Below are 25,001 nucleotides of genomic sequence, written 5' to 3' on the forward strand. Positions count from 1 at the left end.
TCAGATGTTCCTTGAATCTTCCCAGTTGACTGAACCCAGCATCATTTTGACTCCACAAAATTTTCTCCTGCTTACGCAACCTGATTTGGCAGCCGCCATTAAAACGGCCTCCAGCCGCTGTACTATTCCAGAAGTGCCTTCCTTGGAGAGACGCGGCAATTTACTCTGGGCTTGGAATAAGATCTTTGTCCCTCAGGAAGTAAGGTCGCTAATTCTAAAGACTTTTCATGACCATAAGTTGGCCGGCCATTTTGAACCCCAAAAACGTCAGAACTAGGGATGAGCTTCGAGTTCGAGTCGAACTCATGTTCAACTTGAACATTGCCTGTTCAGCGAACAGTGAACAATTTGGGCTGTTTGCGGCAAATTCAAAAAGCCGGAACACCCTATACAAGTCTATGGGAGAAATCTAAAGTGCTAATTTTAAAGGGTAATATGCAAGTTACTGTCCTAAAAAGTGTTTGGGGATCCAGGTCCTGCCCCAGGAGACATGGATCAATGCAAAAAAAAGTTTTATAAACGGCAGTTTTTTCAGGAGCAGTGATTTTAATAATGATTAAAGTGAAACAATAAAAGTGTAATATTCCTTTAAATGTCGTAGCTGGGGGGTATCTATAGTATGCCTGTGAAGGGGCGCATGTTTCTGGTGCTTAGAACTGTCCCTGCACAAAGTGTCATTTGTGCAGGAAAAAAAGTATTTTAAAATCACTTGCGGCTATATTGTCGGCTCCCCGTAATACAAAGAACACTCAATGAGTGTTCTCTGTATTAGCCGACAATTCATTCCTTCATTGATAAAAAAAAAAAAGCGTGGGGGTTCCCCTAAATTCAATTACCAGGCCCTTCAGGTCTGACATGGATATTAAGGGGAACCCCACATCAAATTAAAAAAAAAAATTGACGTGGGGGTCCCCCTAAAAATCCATACCAGACCCTTTATCCGAGCACGCAACCTGGCAGGCCGCAGGAAAAGAGGGGGGACGAGAGAGCGGCCCCCCCTCCCTCCTGAACCTTACCAGGCCACATACCCTCAACATTGGGAGGATGCTTTGGGGGTCTGTGACCCCTCTAAGCACCTTGTCCCCATGTTGATGACAAGGGCCTCATCCTCACAACCCTGGCCGGTGGTTGTGAGGGTCTGCGGGCGGGGGGCTTATCAGAATCTGGAAGCCCCCTTTAACAAGGGGACCCCCAGATCCCGGCCCCCCCTGTTTGAAATGGTAAGGGGGTACAAAAGTACCCCTACCATTTCACAAAGAAAGTGTAAAAATGGTTAAATAAGACAAACACACTTTTGAAAAATTCCTTTATTAAAAATAAAAAAATAAAAAAAAGATTCCAGCGGTGCTAATCCACTCTTGCTATCCAGCGACGGATCTCCGGGGTCCAGCAACGGATGATCCTATCCAGCGACGGGGGATCTCTCAGTCCAGCGCTGTCCATACATCCGTCTTCTGTCTCCACTGCGGAGTCACTGCGGAGATCCCAGCGCTGACGTTTCTTATATTAGGAGGGCGGAGCCACCCATCACCTGACCCCGCCCCCTCTGATGCTGGTGAGGGGAGCCAGGGGTTCCCCAGTGACGTATGGGTGACCCCGCCCCCTCTGATGTAACGGAAACCTGCGTCAACATCAACATGGGGACAAGGTGCTTTGAGGGGTCACAGACCCCCCAAAGCATCCTCCCAATGTTGAGGGTATGTGGCCTGGTACGGTTCAGGAGGGAGGGGGGCCGCTCTCTCGTCCCCCCTCTTTTCCTGTGGCCTGCCAGGTTGCGTGCTCGGATAAAGGGTCTGGTATGGATTTTTAGGGGGACCCCCACGTCAATTTTTTTTTTTATTTGACACGGGGTTCCCCTTAATATCCATGTCAGACCTGAAGGGCCTGGTAATTGAATTTAGGGGAACCCCCACGCTTTTTTTTATTTTTTATCAATGAATGAATGAATTGTCGGCTAATACAGAGAACACTCATTGAGTGTTCTCTGTATTACGGGGAGCCGACAATATAGCCGCAAGTGATTTGAAAAGACTTTTTTTCCTGCACAAATGACACTTTGTGCAGGGACAGTTCTAAGCACGGGAAACATGCGCCCCTTCACAGGCATACTATATATACCCCCCAGGTACCACATTTAAAAGAATATTACACTTTTATTGTTTCACTTCAATCATTATTAAAATCACTGCTCCTGAAAAAACGGCCGTTTTTAAAACTTTTTTTTGCATTGATCCATGTCCCCTGGGGCAGGACCCGGGTCCCCAAACACTTTTTAGGACAGTAACTTGCATATTACCCTTTAAAATGAGCACTTTAGATTGTGACGTTCGAGTCCCATAGACTTTAATAGGGTTCTAAAGTTCACACGAAGCTTAGATCTGTTCGCATTTTCTGGTGCGAACCAAACAGGGGGGTGTTCGGCTCATCCCTAGAACTAATTTCTCGTTCCTTTTGGTGGCCTGGTTGGAGGCGGCACTGTCAAAAATATATCTACTCATGTGTTCCTTGCCAACGCAGTAAAGGATCTAATTCCAAACCTTGGGGATTATTGAGACCTTTGCCTATTCCTGAATGGCCATGGTAGACGTCTCTATGGACTTTATCGCTGATTTGCCACCCACAGAAGGTTTCACCACCATTCTGGTCAATGTTGACCGCTTCTCGAAAATGGCCCACTTTCTGCCTATGATTGATACTCCTTCTGCCCTGGACACTGCCAACACTTTTATCAGGGAAATCCTCAGACTCCACGGTGTACATAACAGTATCGTCTCTGATAGAGGCGCTCACTTTACTTCCAAATTCTGGAAAGAACTCTGCAAGGCACCTGAAATTAAGGTTTGTCTCTCATCCACATACAATCCCCAGAGCAACGGACAGACTGAGAGAACAAACCAAACCTTAGAACAGTATCTCCACTTTTTCTGTTACGGTTCCCAGGATGATTGGTCTTCCCTCCTGCCTTATGCAGAGTTCGCTTATAACAATTCTGTACCTACAGCTACTAATCAAACGCCCTGGTCAAATTTTGGATTTCATCCTTCCTTCCTCCCCAATTCTATCCCCGAAACTTCAGTCCCTGCTGTCCAAGATCGGATAGCCTCTATCCAATAAAACTTTCAGAGAATTCAAGAAACTATGCAAAAGGCTCAGGACGACTACAGGAAGTACTATGATAGGGGAAGAAAGGAGAACCCAGCTTTTGGAATAGGAAAGAAGGTGTGGCTATCCACTACTCACCTTGGGCTGCTTTGCCCCTCATGTAAATTAGGTCCTAGATTCATAGGCTCATTCAAGATTAAGAGAATGGTGAATCCCGTAGCCTTTGAGCTAGCTTTACTGAGCTCATACAAAATAAATCCAGAATTACATGCATCTCTCCTAAAGCCGGTGGTCCCTAATCCGTTTCCCGACAGAGAGGAGCTTCCCCCTCCTCCTGTCGTAATTAATGGAGAAGACGAATTTGAAGTGGAAGTTATACCTGACTGCGGGAAAATGGGTAGGTAACTCCAGTACCTAGTAAAATGGAAGGGGTACCCCCAGAAGATAACTCTTGGGAACCTTCTAGGAATCTTCACGCCCCAAGATTGATCAAAACCTTTCATCAGGAACATCCGGAACAACAGCTTGGGCGTCCAGAGGTCGCCCCCTCAGGGGGGGGGGGGGCACTATCAGGAAAGTAACCTGGATCAGTCCTGTCAGCTTCGCCATTTCCCTGCGCACATGCATGTATGTGCGCTGCACATTGGCGCACACATATTTGCAATAGAGCAGCGAATATCCTATTTCCTCCTTGGGGATTGGGAACACTTTGTTCTCTCTCATTTGGGTAAATTGGATCATGGTTTAGGTTGAGTTCACACTTGTACAATAAACGCTCCAACATTGGGAGCTCATGTCACATGATGTGTGAAAATCAATGTTACCCTATGAGAGGCATGTTAACTGGTCCGACACAAGTGGGTTTGACTTTGAAAATGCTCCCTGCACTACTTTGGTCCGACTTTGATCCTACCTCAGCCCATTGAATATCACTGAAGTCGGATCACCATCTTAGCTGATCTGACATTGGCATGCGACTTGTGCTCTGATGATCTTGAAGGGAAACTCCATGCCAAATAAAAAAAAAAAAAACGGCATGGGTTCCCACTTCAAGAGCATACCAGGCCCTCCGGTCTGGTATGGATTTTAAAATTTATAACAGACCCATATCTGAGCATGCAGCCCATCAGGTCAGGAGATACCGGATACCGGCTCCCTACCCTATGTGAATGAGTATGGGGTACATTGTACCCCTACCCATTCACTTAAAAAAATAAAATACTATCTTGAAGTAACCTGGATCAGTCCTGCCAGCTTTGCCGTTTCCCTGCGTGCATGCACGACGGAACAGCGCTTTGTCGCACACATATTCGCAATAGAGCGGCACTTCAGCAATCGCATGTTCTCGGCTGCGCTGAGCACCACACGTGCACACGCAGATGCATGCCGTGAATCTTCCAACTGGCCTATAAAAGGAGCTCTAGTACTCAGACAAGTTACTGTTTCGTTTTCAGCTCTCCAGTGATTCTTGCTTCCTGTTTCTGCTTACCGTCTACCTGTTGTGACCCGGATTGTTTAAAGACCACGCTGACTCCTGACCCGACCTCTGGCTTTTTTCACAGACTTCCGGCTCTCAGATTCAGATTATCTTGAGTCTCCTGTGATTGACCCTCAGCCTGCCCCTGGATTCAGCACTTCAAACTCTTGCTTGTTCCCAGACTGCTTGTCTGTGTTTGACCCCCGGCCTGCCTTTGGACTTTCTCTTACCCGTTTATGGACTTGCTTGCTGCTGGCTTCCTGGATCTGCCCTGGACTTGCTACTTACCTGCTGAGTCTAACCCCGTCCTACACAGCTATCTCCTTGACCTTCAAGCAAGTCGGGTGCCCTGCTGGTAGCTTGTGCCTCTTGGTGCAAACCTCTCTCTATACCATCTTCAGGGGTGGTGTGTGCTGAGTCGCAACAGTGACCGCTCTCTGCATCTTGGCCTCAGTGAGTACACAGGTTTTTAAAGTAATTTATTAGGGCAGCTCCAGGGTCGCTTCTGATTTCTTCTCCCCTCTCTGGCTCGTCTGCCTCCTCCGCTGATCTCTTCTGCCTCTGCCGGTTCTTCTCCACTCTCCACTGATGTCTTCTTGCCCTCTCCGGGTCTTCTGCCTCTGTCAGGTCTTCTCCGCTGTCTTCTTGCTTTTTTGCCAGGCATTCTCTGCTGCCTTTTCCTTCTGTTCTTCTTCGAATGTTGACTCACTGCTGTCTCCCGCTCTAATGCTGGGTACGCGGTGTGCCACTACTTATATTTGCATGGGGTGGGGCCACCGGGTCACATCACCCAGAGCCCCTGCCCCTATAATGTCACTGCCCAGTGTATGATGGTGTGGTGATGTCATAGTGGGTGGGGCCTTCATATGACATCACCTGGTGACCCCACCCATGCCAATATAAGTAGCGGCACACCGCACACCCAGCATTAGAGCGAGAGCGCGTGCTGAGTCAACATCGGAAGAAGAACAGAGGGAGAAGACAGCAGAGAAGACCCAGCAAAAGAGCGAGAAGACAGCAGAGAAAACACAGCAGAAACAGAAGACAGCGGACAGAGGGAGATGACCCTGAGAGGGCTAGAAGATATCAGTGGAGAGCAGAGAAGAACCGGCAGAGGCAGAAGACGTCAGCAGAGGAGGCAGAAGAACTGGAGAGGGGAGAAGAAATCAGAAGCGACGATGGAGCTGCCTTAATAAATTACTTTAAAAACATGTGTACTGCATTTTATTTTTGAAACTTTTTTTTAGGTGAATGGGGTACAGTGTACCCCATACTCATTCACATAGGGCGGGGCTGGGATCTGGGTGCCCCCTTGTTAAAGGGGGCTTCCAGATTCTGATAAGTCCCCCACCCACAGGCCCTAAAAACCAACGGCCGGGGTTGTGGGGAAGAGGCCCTTGTCCTCATCAACATGGGGACAAGGTGCTTTGGGATGGGAGGCGCAGGGCCCCCCCTGCCCCAAAGCACCCATTCCCCCATGTTGAGGGCATGCGGCCTGGTATGGTTCAGGAGGGAAGGCACTCATTCTTCCCCAGCCTCTTTCCCGACCTGCCAGGCTGCATGCTCGGATAAGGGTTTGGTATGGATTTTAGGGGGAAACTCACGCTGTTTTTTCAGCGTGTGTGTTCCCATTTAAATCCATACCAGACCTAAGGGCCTGGTATGCTCTTGAAAGGGGGACCCATGCCATTTTCTTTTTTATTTGGCATGGAGTTTGAAGTCGGGCGGATGTCGGACTTCAAGTCGCAGGGCAAAGTCGGATCCACAATTGTACGACTGTCACGCCATACCAGTGTGAGCCTTATAGAGTTTTTTTTTTGCCTCCCTCTTGATAAGCTGGATGTATAGGGTCCTGTATATGAAAGTTATTTATTTATTCTTTTTTTTTTTTTTAGCCTGACTATTTATATGATGATGAAGAGGGGCTCTTTGAACCCCCCCCCCCCCCCCCCAAACATGTTGGCTTTTTTATGACATATTAGTCTAAGTAAGTTATGTCAAATCTAAAACTGTATAGTTGTCACTTGGACAAGAATAGAAGGAAAATAGTGGTAACTATATGGACGAAAGTGATTGCCCCCCTTGTTGGAACATACTATAACTGTGGTTGTCCACACCTGAGTTCAATTTCTCTAGCCACACCCAGGCCTGATTATTGCCACACCTGTTCACAATCAAGGCATCACTTAAATAGGAGCTGCTTGACACAGTAAGGTCCACCAGAAGATCCTTAAAAGCTACACATCATGCCGAGACCCAAAGAAATTCAGGAACAATTGAGAAAGAAAGTAATTGAGATCTATCAGTCTGGAAAGGGTTATAAAGCCATTTCCAAAGCTTTGGGAATCCAGCGAACCACAGTGAGAGCCATTATCCACAAATGGCGAAGACATGGAACAGTGGTGAACCTTCCCAGGAGTGGCCGGCCGCCCAAAATTACCCCAAGAGCGCAGCGACGACTCATCCAAGAGGTCACAAAAGACCCCACAACAACGTCCAAGGAACTGCAGGCCTCACTTGCCTCAGTTAAGGTCAGCGTTCATGCCTCCACCATCAGGAAAAGACTGGGCAAAAATGGCCTGCATGGCAGAGTTCCAAGGAGAAAACCACTGCTGAGCAAAAAGAACATCAAAGCTCGTCTCAATTTCTCCACAACACATCTTGATGATCCCCAAGACTTTTGGGACAACATTCTGTGGACCGATGAGACAAAAGTGGAACTCTTTGGAAGGTGTGTGTCCAAGTATATCTGGCGTAGAAGGAACACTGCATTTCATAAAAAGAACATTATACCAACAGTAAAATATGGTGGTGGTAGTGTGATGGTCTGGGGCTGTTTTGCTGCTTCAGGACCTGGAAGACTTGCCGTGATAAAAGGAACTATGAATTCTGCTGTCTACCAAGAGATCCTGAAGGAGAATGTCCGACCATCTGTTCGTGTACTCAAGCTGAAACGAACTTGGGTTCTGCAGCAGGACAATGATCCTAAACACACCACCACCGAATGGCTGAAGAAAAACAAAATGAAGACTTTGGAGTGGCCTAGCCAAAGTCCTGACCTGAATCCTATTGAGATGTTGTGGTATGACCTTAAAAAGGCCGTTCATGCTCGAAAACCCTCTAATGTAACTGAATTAGGACAATTCTGCAAAGATGAGTGGGCCAAAATTCCTCCAGGACGCTGTAAAAGCCTCATTGCACATTATCGCAAACGCTTGGTTGCAGTTGTTGCTGCTAAGGGTGGCCCAACCAGTTATTAGGTTTAGGGGGCAATCACTTTTTCACACAGGGCCATGATGGTTTGGATTTTTTTTCACCTTTAATAATAAACACCTTCATTTACAAATTGCATTTTGTGTTTACTTGTGTTGTCCTTGACTATTGTTTAAATTGGTTTGATGTTCCGAAACACTTAAGTGTGACAAACATGCAAAGGAACAGGAAATGAGGAAGGGGGCAAACACTTTTTCACACCACTGTATCTACCCGACAAAAAGGGGATTTGTTGGGCGCCCAGACAGAAAAAAAAACAGTAATAACATAAATGATCATGGCATTATTTTTATATTTACATAAAGATTCCTATAATGCAATAAATCAGTGAGTTTTACAATTATTTATATGCTATGTTTCCTAATTTTTTAAAGATATACAGTCCACAGACCTTTAAACCTTTTCTTTTTTCCATGTTATATTTCTCTTCTATGGCTTTCAAGTCTTGCTTGAATTTTGCATGTCCTCCACGTACGTTATATGCTCCCCCAGCCAAAGCCTTCTCAAAGGCCAAGGAATGCTTCTTAATGAGGGAGTTACATATCTCCAGAGACTTCTCCTCATTTATGCAGATAAACCCACTTTTCTCTTTGAGTAGGTCATTCTAATGAAAGAAAATATGTGAGTTTAGTAATAGAAGGTGGAATTTTGAAAAAACAAAAAATGTAGTGGGTTTGCGCTATGGATAAGCAACAGAAGAATTACCATGCAAATATACGAGGGCTGCCACTATCCAAAGTTCACAACCATAGGTAGGAACAATAGCGAAAAAAATGGAAATATAGATAGTAAAGGCGCTCCACTCTAATCCTAAATCTCCAATAAGGAAATGAATAAGTGCTATTCCTAAAAATCAAAAAAACATTAAGTGCTTCTTGTTAAAATCTGTGCCGAAAGTTATGTGTAAAAAGTGCAATATGAAAAAAGTGCAATGTGCAAACTAAGTGCATAGCAGAAAAAAAAATAATAATAATTTTATAGATTAAAGTGTCTCACAATAAACATTCCTGAATATCTAATAAATCCTATTGAACAATATTTTAAATGAATGGTAACCCTTGATAAAAATTAAAATGCCAGAACAAGTACAGTACAAGATGAAAAATAAAATTAATAAAAATATATGAAACACCACCGTAGTGTTTAAAATCCCACGTGCACAATTCTAAATTACACAAACAAGTGATACAAATATTATGAAACTAATGTCCATGTTTTGCAGTGCTGGAAAAGTGAAAAAAAGTCCTAAAGTGGAATTTTGAAGTTTCCCTTGGAAAGCAAGGTAAAATTGCCCTTTGCTAGGGCTTAAGGGCTCAGTTGGATAGTTGGCCTAGTGCAGGGGTGCCCAACCAGTGGCCATATGTGGCCCGCGGAGCCCTCTAATGTGGCCCGCGACCTCTTTCTGTTGGATTGCAGATTGGCAAGCCCAAATCATGGTCAGATCCCAGAGCATCTGCGTTGTTAATGAAGCCGGCAAAGCAAGCAGCTGTGGAGCAGAGCTGTATAAGCTGATGCTTCCTGTATAGCGCCGTCTCTTCCCACAGGCGGAGTGATACCAAATGCACTTTGCCGGAGACAGCAACAGCAGGCGATACCTGAATGGAAGACTGTTATTAAAGGTCAGTTTATTACTAAAATTGCATTATATATATGGGCATAGCTGTGCAGTGGTTACCGGGCTGTTTTCAAACTGATCCGCAGGTGCAGTGCACCTTCAGGTTTCCTGTACTGAGGCATAGACTTCTGTTATTACCTGCGGGTTTGGTGATCTTTCAGAAAGTCCACCACAACTGCAGGATAGAATAGAAGTCTATGGCAAGATATAGATAACCCGCAGGAAAGACACAGGTGCACTGTGCTGCATTAGTGTGAAAGGCCCCTTTCACACAATCAGTCCAACTCAATCGAACCCTCCATTCACCTCTATGAAACAGCAGATGTAAACAGATTTGTGTTCTTTTACACCCGTCTACCTCCAATCTGATTCACTAAAAAAACTAACAAAAAAAAAAAACGGAAGGGGATCAATCCCATTCCGTCTGGGCGGATTGGAGGACACATATGAGTAGAGTGGGCTGTGTCCGTGTCCACTCTGCACAGACCTGTCATCCGCCTGCTCTGCTCATTGTGGCCTGCGACCGGTTACCAAGACGCTCAAGTGGCCCTCACTCTTCAAAAGGTTGGGCACTCCTGGTCTAGTGCTTGCTTTGATGTGAATATTTACCAGTACACGTAGAGGAAATTACAAGGAAACTCATATCTGCAATGCTGAAAGGCTTCATTGACAAAGATGGCTACCAGTGAGAGCCTTGTTTTTGCTAGAGAGGAAACCAGCACCATGCAAACCTTTTTGAGTAAACTGTGGCCAACAATAGCTGCAAGACCAAAATGTACATTGTACAAACCTATGGGTATTGCCATCACTGTTTACAGGTAATTGCTCCTACCAGCGGTAAAATGTGAACAGGGATTCCGAGCAGCCCTGGAAACAGACAATTTACAACCAGGGTGTCGGACCTGGCCTCACACAAACTGGATGCAGCTAATTGTCCAGTTTGTATGCAGCCATAGCTGTATCCAAATGTAGAGTTTGATGCCACCATGAATGATTGCTTGAATCATGAACAAAAGAAGCCCTCCCAACCCTTTAAAGAGGAAGTAAACCCTGATGGGTTTACTTCCTCTTTTTTTCCCTGCAAAGGTAAAGCATAATGGACTACTATGCATCGCATAGTAGCTCATTATGTGTCACTTACCTGACACAGGAGCCAGCGAAGTCGCCGCTGATCCCTGTAGTCCGCCGCATCCATCTTGCTGGTGGCGTCTCGCAGCTCCGACCAATGACAGCGGCGAAGCCTTGATGACGTCACTCCCGTGCATGCGCACGGGAGTCGCGTCTCGCAGCTCCGCCGCTGCCATTCGGCGAAGCCGCGATGACGTCACTCCCGCGCATGCGCACGGGAGTCGACAAATTAGGCAAATCCATTCTTGGACTTGCCGCATTTAGTGCGCCTGCGCGCCGCTGTCTACGGCGCATGCGCCGTAGACAGCGGTGCCCATTTCGGGCAAATATCTCCTAAACCATATAGGTTTAGGAGATATTGCTTGGACCTACAGGTAAGCCTTAATCTAGGCTTACCTGTAGGTCAAAGTGGTTTGTAAGGGTTTACTTCCTCTTTAAGCTTGTGAAGGAGATGCAGTAACTTGATGATCTAATCTCTGTCACTCTGCTCTTTCCTCCTCTCATCATACTCCTTGAGTATTGCAACACAACTGATAGCTTTCTTGTGCTGCTTCTTCTTTCCCCAGCTCTGAGGTATGCAGGAGGCCGATATAAAAGTCAAATAAATGTAATTAGACTCATAAAATAAACGTAATGTGTTAATGATAACAGAACCACGATATTAAGTGTTAGTTATATCTTCTTGGGGTTCACTGTTAAAACCTGTAGCTCAGTATTACCACCTTTTGTCTTCGGTATCACTCCATTCCACAAAATTTAAGATAAAACATCCTGACATCAAGCCTCACCATCAATTGTTGCAGGAACACACGATTGTTGTCCTTAAAGGACCTCTTCCGGAACATCTGGTGAGCTTCTTCCTCATACTTTCTGCTCTGTTCCAGGAAGTCAGCAAGTGTTTCAGTGGGCAGCTGAATGGTCTTCATTTTCTCCACATAGTGCTTTGTTGCCTCCTGAATGGCTGCCTGGTTTTCTTTCTCGGCCAAAGATACCACCGCTTCCTCCATGCAGGCAAATGTGGAGTTGGTTATAGCTTCAGTGTACATTTTGGCCAGCTCACCAAATCCTGAATTAATGGGAAAATTCAAATAATGGGATTTTTCTCTTTCAATAATTTTTATTGAATTTCATTCTTTGGTAAATACATCATGTATAGACAGAAAATAGAAATAAAGCAAAAACATAACATAAAAAAAGAACAGAGAATTCAAATGAAGCAGGATGCATCAATCAGAAAAAAAGTCAAGATATACAAGGTATCTTATACAGATATAATTGGGGCTATTATATGTCAAGAAGGGCTTGGAGTGTAAAGATCCACTTCGTTGAAAATTTGTAATAAAGATGTATATAAGAAAAATGGACACAAAAATTAAAAAATATATATATATGTAAATATATATATATATATATATACATACAGAAACATAGATAAAAAAAAAAAAAAAAAAAAGAAAGGAATTTGATTAGATTTAAATGTGAGGTGTAGAAGATTTAAGATATAAACATATCGGCAACTTCTAAGGAGACCCCCAAGGTCACCACTCCACCCCAATGGGCTCACACTGTGGAGTGGGATAGCTCGGGGGACACCCGCCGAAGAACTCCCCAACTACGACCCTTTAAACCCCCGGACAGCACCCAGAAATTGTGCTCCCCGGAGGGAAGTGAACAGTTGGACTTCAAAATTCCTAATTAAATTCCAAATGAACTCTTTAGAACTAGTAAACTCCAGTCCGAACCACAAAGGTTAACTATGGAAAAATGTAGTAGAATAAGGTAACATCTGATCAATTACTAAATATGAGAAATCCTGCTTAAAGAAAAACAACAAAAAAAAAAAAAAAAGAAAAAGTAGAAAGTGTAGTCAGGAGAGAAGAGGGAGGGTAAGGAAGGGAGAGTTGTACAGGATTCAGGGTCCTGGCTCCATCCATGTAGAATTTAAGACAGAAGGTGTCCTGGAAACAATTGTACTTTGATGTGTTGGGCCCATGGATCCCATGTCATTTCAAATTGTTGAGTGGTATTCCGTAATTTAGCTACTATTTGTTCCTGAATCATAATCCATGAAATTTTTTGCCTGGTAGCCACAAGAGAAACCCTAGAAGTTTTCCAAGCTTTTGCTAAAGTGATCTTGGCTCCCAAGCACATAAAAAAGATTAGATGTTGAGTATGTTTAGGGGTATTGTGTAGCCTGCGGTTCAGAAGGATATATGAAGGATCTAGTGGGATTGGGGCTTTCGTGACCTTCCTCACTAGATGTATAAAGTTATTCCAAAAGTTTCGTATGCGAGGACAAGACCACCATATATGTAACATTGTACCTAAAAGACCACATCCTCTGAAACAGAGCGGTGAAACCTCTGAGTACATCTTTGAAAGTCTCACAGGAACATAATACCATTTCGTTAGAATTTTGACATTAGCTTCGATTAAGGAAATATTTAAAATACCTTTGGAAGAACGTCTAAAAACTTGAAACCACAATTCCGTATCTAGTTGGATGTCCAAGTCTTCTTCCCAAGAACAAGCATATGTCGGTTTGTCACTCCTATCTGCCAGGGACGAGTAGATAAGGGAAATACCTCCTTTGCGATGACCATGTTTTAAGCACCATTGCTCGTAAATCGTAACATTGTAACTATTTGGTTTGTCAAGTTCCAGAGAATGTATAAAACGTTTAATCTGTGAAAGTCTCAATTGTTCTGAATCGGGCATCTCTAGTTTGGAGTAGCAGTGTCCCATGGAGATGGGTCCATTTGGTGTAATGAAATGTCCAATTCTGAAAAGGCCCTTGTTCAACCACCAATGAAAATCTTGGATGTTCAGGCCAGGAGGGAAATCAGGATTATGGAATAAATGTACGAGAGGTCTCAGTGGGGAAATCAGGTGTTCGTTTTTGTATAGTCTGTCACAAAGTGCTAGGGATTGAGAAAGCGTTGGGGATAATATGGCAGGTCTTTGCTTTGTTGGTCTCCATATTAGATGATCTAATGTGTAGTCAGGTACTGCCTGGTTCTCAATAGAAACCCAGTCTGGACAATTGGTTTTAGTATATATTGCTGAAAATTGTGCTAGTTGTGCTGCTTGATAATATAAAAAGAGGTTAGGAAGTCCTAAACCACCTTGGGTTGTCCGGCGGAACAGGATGTCACGCGCCAGTCTATGTCCCTGTTTTCCCCAGACAAATCCAATCACTTTTGATTGGAATTTGTTGAGATTCGATTTTTTAATAGGTATGGGAAGGGCTCTGAATAAGTACAAAATTCTAGGAAATAAGTTCATCTTGACTGCATTGAGCCTGCCCAGCCAAGACAATCCTTCTTTAGACCATTTAGTTAAATCTGCTTCTAAAGATTTGAAGGCGGGTGGGTAATTAGCATTGTATAAATTACTGACGCTTTTGGTGAGAGAAATACCCAAATAGGGAATCCTATCTGTAGCCCAAGAAAAGGGAAAGAAGGGCGCAAGTCGGGAGATGGTTAATGAGGGAACCGAAATATTGAGAGCAACTGACTTGGAAATGTTAACTTGGAGACCTGAAATAGTTCCGAAATCCCGAAGGAGATGAAGTAAGTTGGGGGTGGAAATTAAGGGTGAGGTCAGAAATATAAGCATATCATCAGCAAAGAGAGCACATTTATGCTCTTCTAAACCACAACGAACACCTTTAATATTTATATCTGCTCTAATGGCGATGGCTAGAGTTTCTATAGCTATAATAAAGATTAACGGTGACAAGGGACAACCCTGTCTAGTACCTCTATGGATATCTAATGGTTGAGAGAGGTGGCCTAATAGACGTACTTGAGCAGAGGGGGTTGAATATAGGGATTTTAGAATGTTCATAAAATTTGCTCCGAAACCCCATTTGGTGAGAATTTCAAAAAGATATGGCCATGAAACAGAATCAAATGCCTTCTGCAAGTCCAAAGACAGCAGAAGGCCTTCTTGTGCCGGGCCCCCGTCCCAGTGCGAATTCAATAATGATATTAAGTCAATTGCCCTTCTCACCTGATCCGTTCCCTGTCTCCCCGGGATGAAGCCCACCTGATCCTTATGAATATAGTTAGATATAAAACTGGACATTCTGTTGGCTAATATTTTAGTCATAATTTTAAGATCATTATTGATCAGCGAAATGGGTCTGTAATTTCCCACTTCACTAGTATCTTTACCAGGTTTCGGAATAACAGAGATAAATGCAGTATTAGAATCATTCGGGAGGGGGGCTCCATCCCGGAGAGAATTAAAGAAACGAGCCATGTAGGGAGCTAATTTTGGACCAAAAGTCTTATAATATCTGACTGAGAAACCGTCGGGGCCCGGTGCTGATTCTGATTTAAGGGCTTTTATGACGTCAAGTATTTCGGCAGGGGAGAAGGAATCATCCATTAGTTCTTTATGAGTTTGATGTAAGTGAGGTAGATCGAGGTGATCGAGAAACTGATTTCTAGCTTTGGAATGTGTATGAGTTGTCTTAGAGTAGAGGTTTTCATAAAAATCATGAAATGATTTCAAAATTTCTACCGGATTTTGTGTAAGGGTACCCGACGATTGTCTGATTTTAGGGAAGACCAAGGTACGAGTTCGAGGACACAATTTACTCGCGAGTTTGGCACCTATTTTATCTTTTTGATAATAGAAGCGAGCACCTGTCCATCGCAGATGTTTTTCTGCTGAGGTAGTGAGTGAGAGATTAAGTGCAATGCGTGCTCTATCAAGTTCAGCCAGGCTCTCTGGGGTAGGATGTTTTTATGACTTTTGCTAAGTGTTTGGAATTCCTCTTTGAGTCGTATAAGCTCTGCGGAGTATTCCTTTTTGAGTCGGGCTGAGAGTTGAATTATTTTACCCCTCATGACCGCCTTGTGTGCCGCCCACAGGGAGCCTGGCGAAATTGAGTCTGTATTATTATCTGTAAAGTAGTCCGAAAGGGCTGAGTTTAATACCGCACAGTGAGCTGGATTGTTTAGAAGAGACTCATTAAGCCTCCATTGGAACGGTCGTTTATCTCCTCCTCCCCCTCTAATAATTAATGAAACGATGGAATGGTCAGAGAGAGAGGAATCATAAATTTTGGAGGATTCAACCAAAGATATGAAATGTGGAGGAATAAAGATATGGTCTATTCTGGTTAATGTATTATGAGGGATAGAAAAGTGAGTGTAGTCTTTGGATCGGGGATTCATTTCTCTCCATATGTCTATTAGGCCTGCTGCTTGGATGGAATGTGCAACCCTAAGACTGCATTTAGGAGGTCTTTTGGGCATTGGCTTAGTAGGATTGGATCTGTCTGAGGAAAGGTCAAATGGGATGTTCGAATCTCCCGCCAGAACAACAATTCCCTTCAGATGGGATTTCAGCGTCAAGAGAGTCTTTTCAAAAAATTTGTCCTGGCGGGAGTTCGGAGCATAGTAGGAAACAAATGTGTATGTTACTGTATTAATTGATCCAGAGACCAGGATGTATCGGCCTTCTGGGTCTCTAATTGTTTTAGAATGATGAAAATGAACTTTGTTGGCAAAGCATATCGCAACCCCTTTTGTTTTATTGGAAGCATTAGCTAAATAAAATTGAGAAAAGTTTTTGTGAAGGAAAATGGGGTTATAAGAAATGGGAAAGTGTGTCTCCTGCATCAAGATAACATCAGCTTTGAGGGCATGAAATTGTTGCATGATTTTACGCCTTTTCACTGGGGAATTAAGGCCTTGAACATTATTGGACATTATACATAGATCAGATTGTACCGGTGAGGTAGAGTTCATGGGAAGAGCATGTAGGAGTTAATACTATGAACAAAAGGAATATCTGTCTTTGTGGTGCTCCCTGGCAGATAGGAGATGACACCTGTTCTTTTGAGGAAATGCTTGTGAGAAAAAAACGAGGAGAATCCAACCAGGCCCTGATCCTGTACAAGGGAGATGGAAAGGAAGATGTGATTAGACTGGGAAGGGTAAAAAAGGGAGAGTGGAGAGGGGGAAGAAGAAAGTAGGGAGATAGAAATAAAATAAAAGTACATCAGAATATGCATTATATAAAATAACAATTCAAGCCAAAAAAAAAAAAAAAAAAAAAAAATTTAGTAATGTATACAATAAATAAAAATAGGAAGGGAAAAAAAATCCCAAAGCGGCCCAAAAGGGTCGCTGTAAACAAACCCCGGTAGGAGAAATAGTTCTCCTATCGAAGTAAACAGGGGGGTGCATTGTACCCACCCTGGACAACCTCGCCACATAGGTTGATTATCTCAAAGGCACTAAAACAAAAAAAAAATCTGAGCCCAGACTATAATAAACATAGGGGAAATATAAATAAAGTGCAACTGCCCCCCTCTTCCTCTACAATATGAGTGACCGTGACTTAACGTCAAAAAGAGCCATTATAAGAATAAAAATAAAGAAAAAAAAAACATCAAATAAAAAGCCAAAAGGTCAGTTGAAGAGAAAAATAAAATTATAGAGGAAGAGGGGTCTAATACAGGCATTACAGTAAATTTATATGTCAAAAAGGAGAAATATTTTGAAATTTTCCACTTTAGAAAAGAGAGAAAAAAAAAAAAATTATCCTTTTTAATGTCTTCTGTGGGAAAAAGCCTGGAGAAGTTTCCAGGAAAAACAGGACCAAATGTCAACCCGGTCCTGGTAAAGGTTCGGCCCTAAGGACAAACCGTAAGGAGGACAAAAAACTTTTTCTTCCTTTTTTCTGTCCTTTTTCTTTTCTTTTTTTTTCCTTCCTTCCACAAAAATTGGACAGTTCAGGTGTATCTTCAGGTTGGTGGAGATTCCCTCGATCTCTTGGGCATCTGTTTCTGCCATATTTGCGTCAAGGGGCTTGTCGGTGATGGGCGTTTGGATGACGAGGATCCTTTCGGTGTAGAAGTCTGTGGAAGTTCCTGGGTGATCATTCCCAATTGAAGCAGAAGCCGTTCACCATCTTGGAACGTCGAGAAGTGGTATGGTTTATTATTATAAGAGAAATTCAGGCGGAGAGGAAAGGCCCATCTGTAAGGGATTTCATTGCTCGTCAGAACTTGAAGTAGAGGTTTAAGAGCTCGTCTTTTTTGGACTGTGTATGGTGATAGATCGGTAAAAATTTGTATGGAATGATCCTGAAATGTCAGAGAATCTGAGGTTCTGGAAACTCTCATTATCTCTTCTTTCACTGAATAGTAGTGAGGTTTCACTATAATGTCTCTAGGAAGACCATCTGTGCGAAGAGGTTGCAGAGCCCTGTGAGCCCTGTCTAATTCTAGACGATCTTGTGAAATAGTGGGAATTAAGCTTTTGATGAGGTCTTGGATAGCGAGATGAATGTCCTTGATAGATTCAGGAATGCCTTTAACACGGAAATTATATCTCCTCGACCTATTTTCGAGGTCGTCAATTTTGGCTGTGGCTGTTTCTAAATGATCCTGGAGTTCTTGAATCCTGGCTGTGTTTTGGTTAATGCGTAGGCATGACTGATCTGATTTTTGCTCTATTACATCAATCCTGGTTCCTAGTTGTTGCAAATCAGCATGGATGGAAGCTGTGATCTGTGTGGCAGTCTGAGATAAACCTCTGGACAACATTTGAGAAAATGCGTTCATCATGGAGGCAAAATCTGTGGGAGGTGAGGGCGCATCTTTAGGAACTATGTCCCATGGGGTAAAGCTTACAGGTAAAATATGCTGTATGGATGAGTTACTTTCCCCCCTAATATGACTCAAAAGAGGGTCTGTGGATGCTGGGGATAGGGTCCCGAGTTGAATTTCACTCACTGTGCCGTTTGAAGTTGAAGTTGAGGTGGAAGAAAGGTGCTTAACTGTGTAGTCTTGGTCCGCTATGGATTCCTCATTGCAGGCTGTATTTTGTGAGGTAACGGCGGCCATCTTGGATCGGCCTGACCTCTCTAACGCTGTGGAAAGCGCGGGTTTGGGGTTCCGTCGGGACTTAGAACCGGGCATTCGTGTGAAGCCTGCGTTTTCCCCAATCCGAAGTGACTGTTTGCCGGTAGAAACGAGGGCTCAGAACGTCGTGGCGGCGAGCGTTAGTCCAGGGTGGCGCGGAGCTCCCGGTCTATGCGGCCATCTTGGACGCTTCCGCGCATGCGCCCCAAATAATGGGATTTTTATATACAGCTTACCTGTAAAATACTTTTCTTGAGAGTACATCACGGGACACGGGAGCTTCATTACATAGTGGGTTATATAGGCACCTCTGGTGATTGGACACTGGTTGACCCCAATTAAGGAGAATTCCTCCCCTATATAAACCCTCCCATATGGGAGGCACCTCACTTTTGTAGCAACACAATAAGAACCCACGTAAAACCCAAGAGGGGCGGGAGCTCTGTGTCCCGTGATGTACTCTCAAGAAAAGGATTTTACAGGTAAGCTGTATATAAAAATCCCATTTTCTTGATCATACATCACGGGACACAGGAGCTTCATTACATAGTGGGATGTCCCAAAGCAATGCTCAGATTGAGGGGAGGGAGACACAGATCATAATTCTAGACCCCCTGAGACCGGATAACCTAAACTGCAGCCTGCAGTACACTGCGTCCGAAGGCGATATCCTCTTGCCCTCTGACATCCACCTGATAGAATCTGGTGAATGTGTGGACTGATGACCAAGTTGCAGCCTTACAGATCTGAGCCAGGGAGGCCTGGTGATACACTGCCCAAGAAGCACTTACAGCCCTAGTAGAGTGCGCTTTCACTTGAAAAGAAGGACTCTTCCCCTTTACACTATAGGCCTGAGAAATAACCTGTCTAATCCACCTTGAGAGAGTGGATTTTGACGCCACCTGGCCCTTCCTAGGGCCTTCCGGCAAAATAAATAAGCTTTCCTTATCTGAGCAGTTGCTTGAAGATAAATACTGATTGCTCTAACCACATCCAAAGTGTGCAAAGATTCTTCTTCTGCGGATTGTGGGTCCGGAAAAAAGGATGGTAGGATTACGCCCTGATTCAAATGGAATCCCGAAACCACCTTAGGTAGAAAGGACCTGTTGGGACGCATGACCACCCGGTCCTTATGAATAATTAGATACGGCTCCTTGCTGGAAAGAGCTGCTAGCTCTGATACTCTTCTAGCTGTGGATATGGCTACCAAGAAGACCAATTTTTTAGTTAGGAGAACTAATGAAGCCAGATCCAAAGGTTCAAATGGTTGCCCCTGCAAAGCCGAGAGAACCAAATTCAGATTCCATGGGCATACCGGAGGTTTGACTGGCGGTCTTATCCGCATGGCCCCCTGGATAAAAGCCTGCACCAGGGAATTCGATGCAAGTGGCGAAAATGGAGAAAACACTGATAGGGCCGAAATCTGCACCTTGATACTGCTTATAGCCAAATTCATTTCTATGCCTGACTGGAGGAAGGCCAAGATCCTGCTAATGACATACTTTCTAGGATGCCATTTCCTGAGTTCACACCAGGAAACATATGCCCACCAGATTTTTTATAAATAAGCCTGGAGGCCGGCTTTCTGGCATTGACCAGAGTAGAAAGGACTGGCCCCGAAAGGCCACGGTCTCTCAGAATGTGGGTCTCAGCAGCCAAACTGTCAAATTCAGACTGCGTAAAGCAGGATGGTAGATTGGACCCTGTGAGAGCAGATCTGGCCGGAGAGGGAGGATCCATGGCCTGCCTACTGCCAACTTCATGATCTCTGCGTACCATGGTCGCCTGGGCCAAGCCGGGGCCACCAAAAGGACCGACTTTGTCTCCCTCTTGACTCTTCCCAGGAACCGCGACAGAAGTGGGCTCGGGGGGAAGGCATAGATCAGATTGTACTGATCCCAGGGAACGGTCAGAGCATCTGACCCCTGAGCAAGTGTATCTCTTGTCCTTGACACAAACTTGTCCAGTTTCCTGTTGAACCTGGATGCAAACAGATCTACGTTTGGTGTACCCCACCTGTGACATATGTTCCGAAACACGTCGGGGTGCAGAGCCCATTCTCCTGGGCACAACTGCTGGCGGCTCAGAAACTCCGCCTGCCAATTTTCCACTCCTGGAATGAAGACTGCAGAAAGACACAGAACATGCTTTTCTGCCCAGACAAGTATGCGATTCACCTCTTTTTGGGCCACCAGACTCCTGGTACCGCCCTGGTGATTGATATAAGCCCCTGCTGTGGCATTGTCGGACTGAACCCGAACCGGGAGACCTCGTAGTCTGTAAGACCACTTTATGAGAGCCATATAAACTGCCCGGATCTCCAAGACATTTATGGGCAATAGCTTCTCGATCGCAGACCATTTCCCCTGCGAGCACGTCTCCTCCAACACTGCTCCCCAGCCTGACAGGCTGGCATCGGTCGTGATAATATTCCATGGAAGAGGAAGAAAAGTTTTGCCCTTCAGCAAATTCTGGGTTTGTAACCACCAGACGAGACTCTTGCGTGTCCCTGGGGATAGACGCATAGGAAGATCCAAGGACTGGGGCTTCCTGTTCCAAGTCGCAAGGATGCATCTTTGCAGAGGCCTTGAGTGGAACTGGGCGAATGGGACAGCCTCGAAGGAGGCGACCATTTTTCCTAACAGTCGCATGCACAATCGAATGGGGGAAGATCTCCTGCCCAGAATTAGGCGCACCAGATCCCCAATGGCCAAGGCCTTTGGCCTTGGAAGAAACACCTTGCCCTGAGCGGTGTCGATGATCATGCCCAGGTATTCCAACCTGGTGGCAGGCTGTAGGGACGACTTTTCTAGGTTTATGATCCAACCTAGGCGTTCAAGGTGTTCTAGTGTTCTGGTGACACTGTGGTTCAGGAACGCTGCTGTTTTCTCCATGAGAAGCAAATCGTCTAGATAAGCCATGACGGCTATACCCCGAGATCTTAGGTTTGCCAAGAGAGGGTCCAGAATCTTTGTGAAGACTCGAGGGGCCGTAGCAAGCCCGAACGGCAAGGCCACAAATTGAAAATGGCACCGCTCTACTACAAACCTTAGAAATTTTTGGTGTGCGGGAAAAATTGGCACATGGAGAAATGCATCTTTGATATCTATTGATGCCATGAATTCTCCCCCTTGCAGGAAGGACCGGATGCGTAAAAACCGGTTCAGATCCTTCACATCTAGGATAGGTCTGACACTTCCATTTGGCTTTGAGTAAAACCCAGAACCCTGTTCTTTTGGGTCCACTTCTACTATCACCCCCTGGGATAGTAAGTGATCTAAGGCCAGAAATAGCGTTTTTTGCTTTACTGGATCCCTGGGGATCCTTGACCTTAGAAAGCGAGAAGGTGGAATCTCTTGATACTCTAGCCTGTAGCCCAGAGATACCGAAGAGATCACCCACTTGTCCCGGATCTCTTCCCGCCAGGCTCCTGAAAATCGCAGGAGCCTTCCCCCCACTCGGCCGAGCGGGGGCGCCCCTTCACAAGGAAGCTTTTGGGCCCTGCTTGGCAGGCTTTCGCCCCCAAGTCTTTTTCTGTCCCTGGGCTCGGCCTTGAGCCTTTCCTGTAGAGGAGGGTTGAGAAGGCCATTGCCACTGCTTAGAGCTTGATGCTCCGGGAGAGAGAGCACGCCTGAATGAAGGACGCTTGCTCCTTTTGACTGGAAGGAGAGTAGATTTTACCCCCTGAAATTTTTTGGACGAATTTGTCTAATTCTACTCCAAACAAACGTTCCCCTTTAAACGGGAACCCAATCAAATGCTTCTTGCATGACAGCTCAGCTGCCCAATTCTTTAGCCATAGAGCCCTTCGCATGTGTACCAACATGAGGGACAAACGTGATGCTTGTTGGACAGAATCCAAAATCGCATCAATCATGAAACACAGAATATGAGGCATTTCTGCATACTTCTCTACTTCCTCGCTGGGAAGGAGCCCAATCATCTGCTTAACCTGTTCCTTGAGGAACTGGCATAACCCCACGGCTGCGACTGTAGGTTGCACCACAGCGCCAGTCATGGAAAAGGAGGCTTTTAATAAAGTTTCCAGCTTTTTATCAGTTGGATCCATAAATACCTGCGCATTATCCAAGGGACAAGTCAGGTTTTTATTCACGCAAGAAACAGCCGCATCAACAGGTGGGACCCCCCACTTCTTGGTGAAACTTTCCTCCAGAGGATAATACATAGAAAACCTTTTAGGAGGAGCAAACAGTTTATCGGGATGTCCCCAATCCTTATACAACAATTCATCCATTAAGGGATGAATTGGAAAGGAATAGGCAGTCTGTGGGGCTTTCCTGACTCCCAGGGAAGAAACAGAGGACGTAGCGACTTCAGCAGCAGGCATTCTGAATGTGGTACACACCAATTCCGTATAATACTGCACCTGTTTTCTGAGCGCCTGGGAGGAGGGGACTCTCTCCTCTTCCTCTGATTCATCCGACTGCTCATGATCCCTGTCCCAAGATAGGGATCTCTCCTCCTTGTCAGAAGAATCATCTGAGAGAGGAATTTCAGCAGAGGGAGGGGATCTACCCCTTTTCCTGCTATCTTTCAGGGAAGCAGAAATACAATTCATTATTCTCCCTTCAAAACCCTCCAATGTAGCCCTAAGGGAGTCTTCAGTGACATAAACCAGGGCTGGGACATTAGGAGAGGCTGCAAAACCTGACAGGGGCACTGACTCGTCTTGAGAGGCTGGCTCCAGTCTTGCAGGGGGGTGTGGTAACTTACAGGCACTTTTAGAACCCCTGGACCTAGGCGGTGATTTACCAGTGCCCTTGCTACCTCCCCCTGAGACCCTCTTACAAGGAGACATAGTCCTAAGCTACAAAGCAGAGGTACTAGTACAAGTGCAATCACTGTTGTGCTTAAAGTCTCACAATAAATATATATGCTTAAACTGCACAACCTGATGCTGAGTAGGTGTCTAAGGTTTGCCTGGATCCAATCCCCATGGATGCTTACTGCCCACAGCTCCTGTGTCTCCACTTACAGCCCCCTGACGCTCTGGGCTTTTTAAAACTGCCGCCTGGTGCCTGCACAGTACAGCGCTGTGCACATTGACGTGCACGACTCACAACCACACTCCCCCCTTCTCCATTAGGTGGGGAACGCGCGAGGACCGCGGGATCCAGGGGGGGAAAGGAGAACTCCACCAGAGCTGCGTGGGACCCCCAGACTACGCGGGACCCCTGTGTTACCTTGTTGTGACAGGGATTGTAGTGGAGACGTGAGACAGCTTGAGAACCAGGCTTCACTGAGCGTGTGTACTGAAAGGCATGTAAGTATGCATCAGGCTGCTCTTACTCCCTCTAGTGGTGGAAACCGGGTAAGACATACAACTACTCACAATGAAGAAATTCATCATATAATTATATGTATAGGATTAACTTCCCTTACCTGTCCCCGTCGCATGAATTGCTGAACCAGACAAATTCCAGCCTTCGCCCATCACGGCAGGTAGTGTTAGCCAACCTTCAGGTTTATCTGGGGCCCTTTCTCAGAAGAGCCTCCTACCTGGACCATGTAAAAGACTCTGCCAGAAACTTTGTGCGCTCTGTGTAAACAGTACACCAAGTCTGGTTTTCCCAGAGCCCAGTCTTCCAATGGAGAGGACTTACAGGCCAAACCTCGTTTCTTCGGCTGACGAGGTCCGGGTACCATACCATCTTGGGAGTCAAATATCGGCCCAAGGTATGGATCCGGTTTGTTGTAGCCCTAAGGCCCCCGCAGGGACCTGCACAGAGCTGAAGTTTTACGTGACCAAACACCATAGACACTGGCGAAAAAACTGAGGTGCCTCCCATATGGGAGGGGTTATATAGGGGAGGAATTCTCCTTAATTGGGGTCAACCAGTGTCCAATCACCAGAGGTGCCTATATAACCCACTATGTAGTGAAGCTCCTGTGTCCCGTGATGTATGATCAAAAAATATGTTTTTCCCCAAAAGCCTTTCAGCAATGTTTAAAACATTAGTACATTAGTCAAAACCCATTTAGTTAAGCTTTATCAAAATCTAAAGATTTTTATTTTATTTACATACAGTGAGGGGAAAAAGTTTTTGATCCCCTGCTGATTTTGTAGGACAAAGAAATGATTGGTCTAACAGTGAGAGACAGAATAACAAAAATATCCAGAAAAACGCATTTCCAAACAGGTATAAATTGGTATAGGTAACCTGGTAAACAGGTAACATTTTTAATGAGTGAAATAAGCATTTGATCCCCTATCAATCTGCAAGATTTCTGCCTCCCAGGTGTCTTCTATACAGGTAATGAGCTTTGGTTAGGAGCACTCTCTTAAAGGGAGTGCTCCTAATCTCAGCTTGTTACCTGTATAAAAGACACCTGTCCACAGAAGCAATCAATCAGATTTCAATCTCTCCACCATGGCCAACACCAAAGAGCTGTTAAAGGATGTCAGGGACAAGATTGTAGACCTACACAAGGCTGGAATGGGCTACAATACCATCGCCAAGCAGCATGGTGAGAGGGTGACAGCAGTTGGTGCAATT

The 25,001-nt window shown here is 45.0% G+C and overlaps 1 protein-coding gene across 1 annotated transcript in view; it reads right to left on the reverse strand.

Annotated features, from left to right (window-relative positions):
• Positions 1-25,001, reverse strand: part of LOC143925636 (guanylate-binding protein 3-like) — a 211,294-nt gene that overhangs the window by 40,721 nt on the left and 145,572 nt on the right. The window contains exons 8-9 of the mRNA XM_077450102.1: positions 11,384-11,661; positions 8,244-8,456 (exon numbers count right to left, since the gene is read on the reverse strand). Coding sequence (XP_077306228.1) covers positions 8,244-8,456; positions 11,384-11,661 — 491 coding nt within the window. The remainder of the gene's footprint in view (positions 1-8,243; positions 8,457-11,383; positions 11,662-25,001) is intronic.

The sequence above is a fragment of the Lithobates pipiens genome, unplaced genomic scaffold (assembly GCF_037356315.1).
Source record: "Lithobates pipiens isolate NorthernLeopardFrog02 unplaced genomic scaffold, aLitPip1_a1.2 Scaffold_22, whole genome shotgun sequence".
In the NCBI taxonomy this organism is placed as follows: Eukaryota; Metazoa; Chordata; class Amphibia; order Anura; family Ranidae; genus Lithobates; species Lithobates pipiens.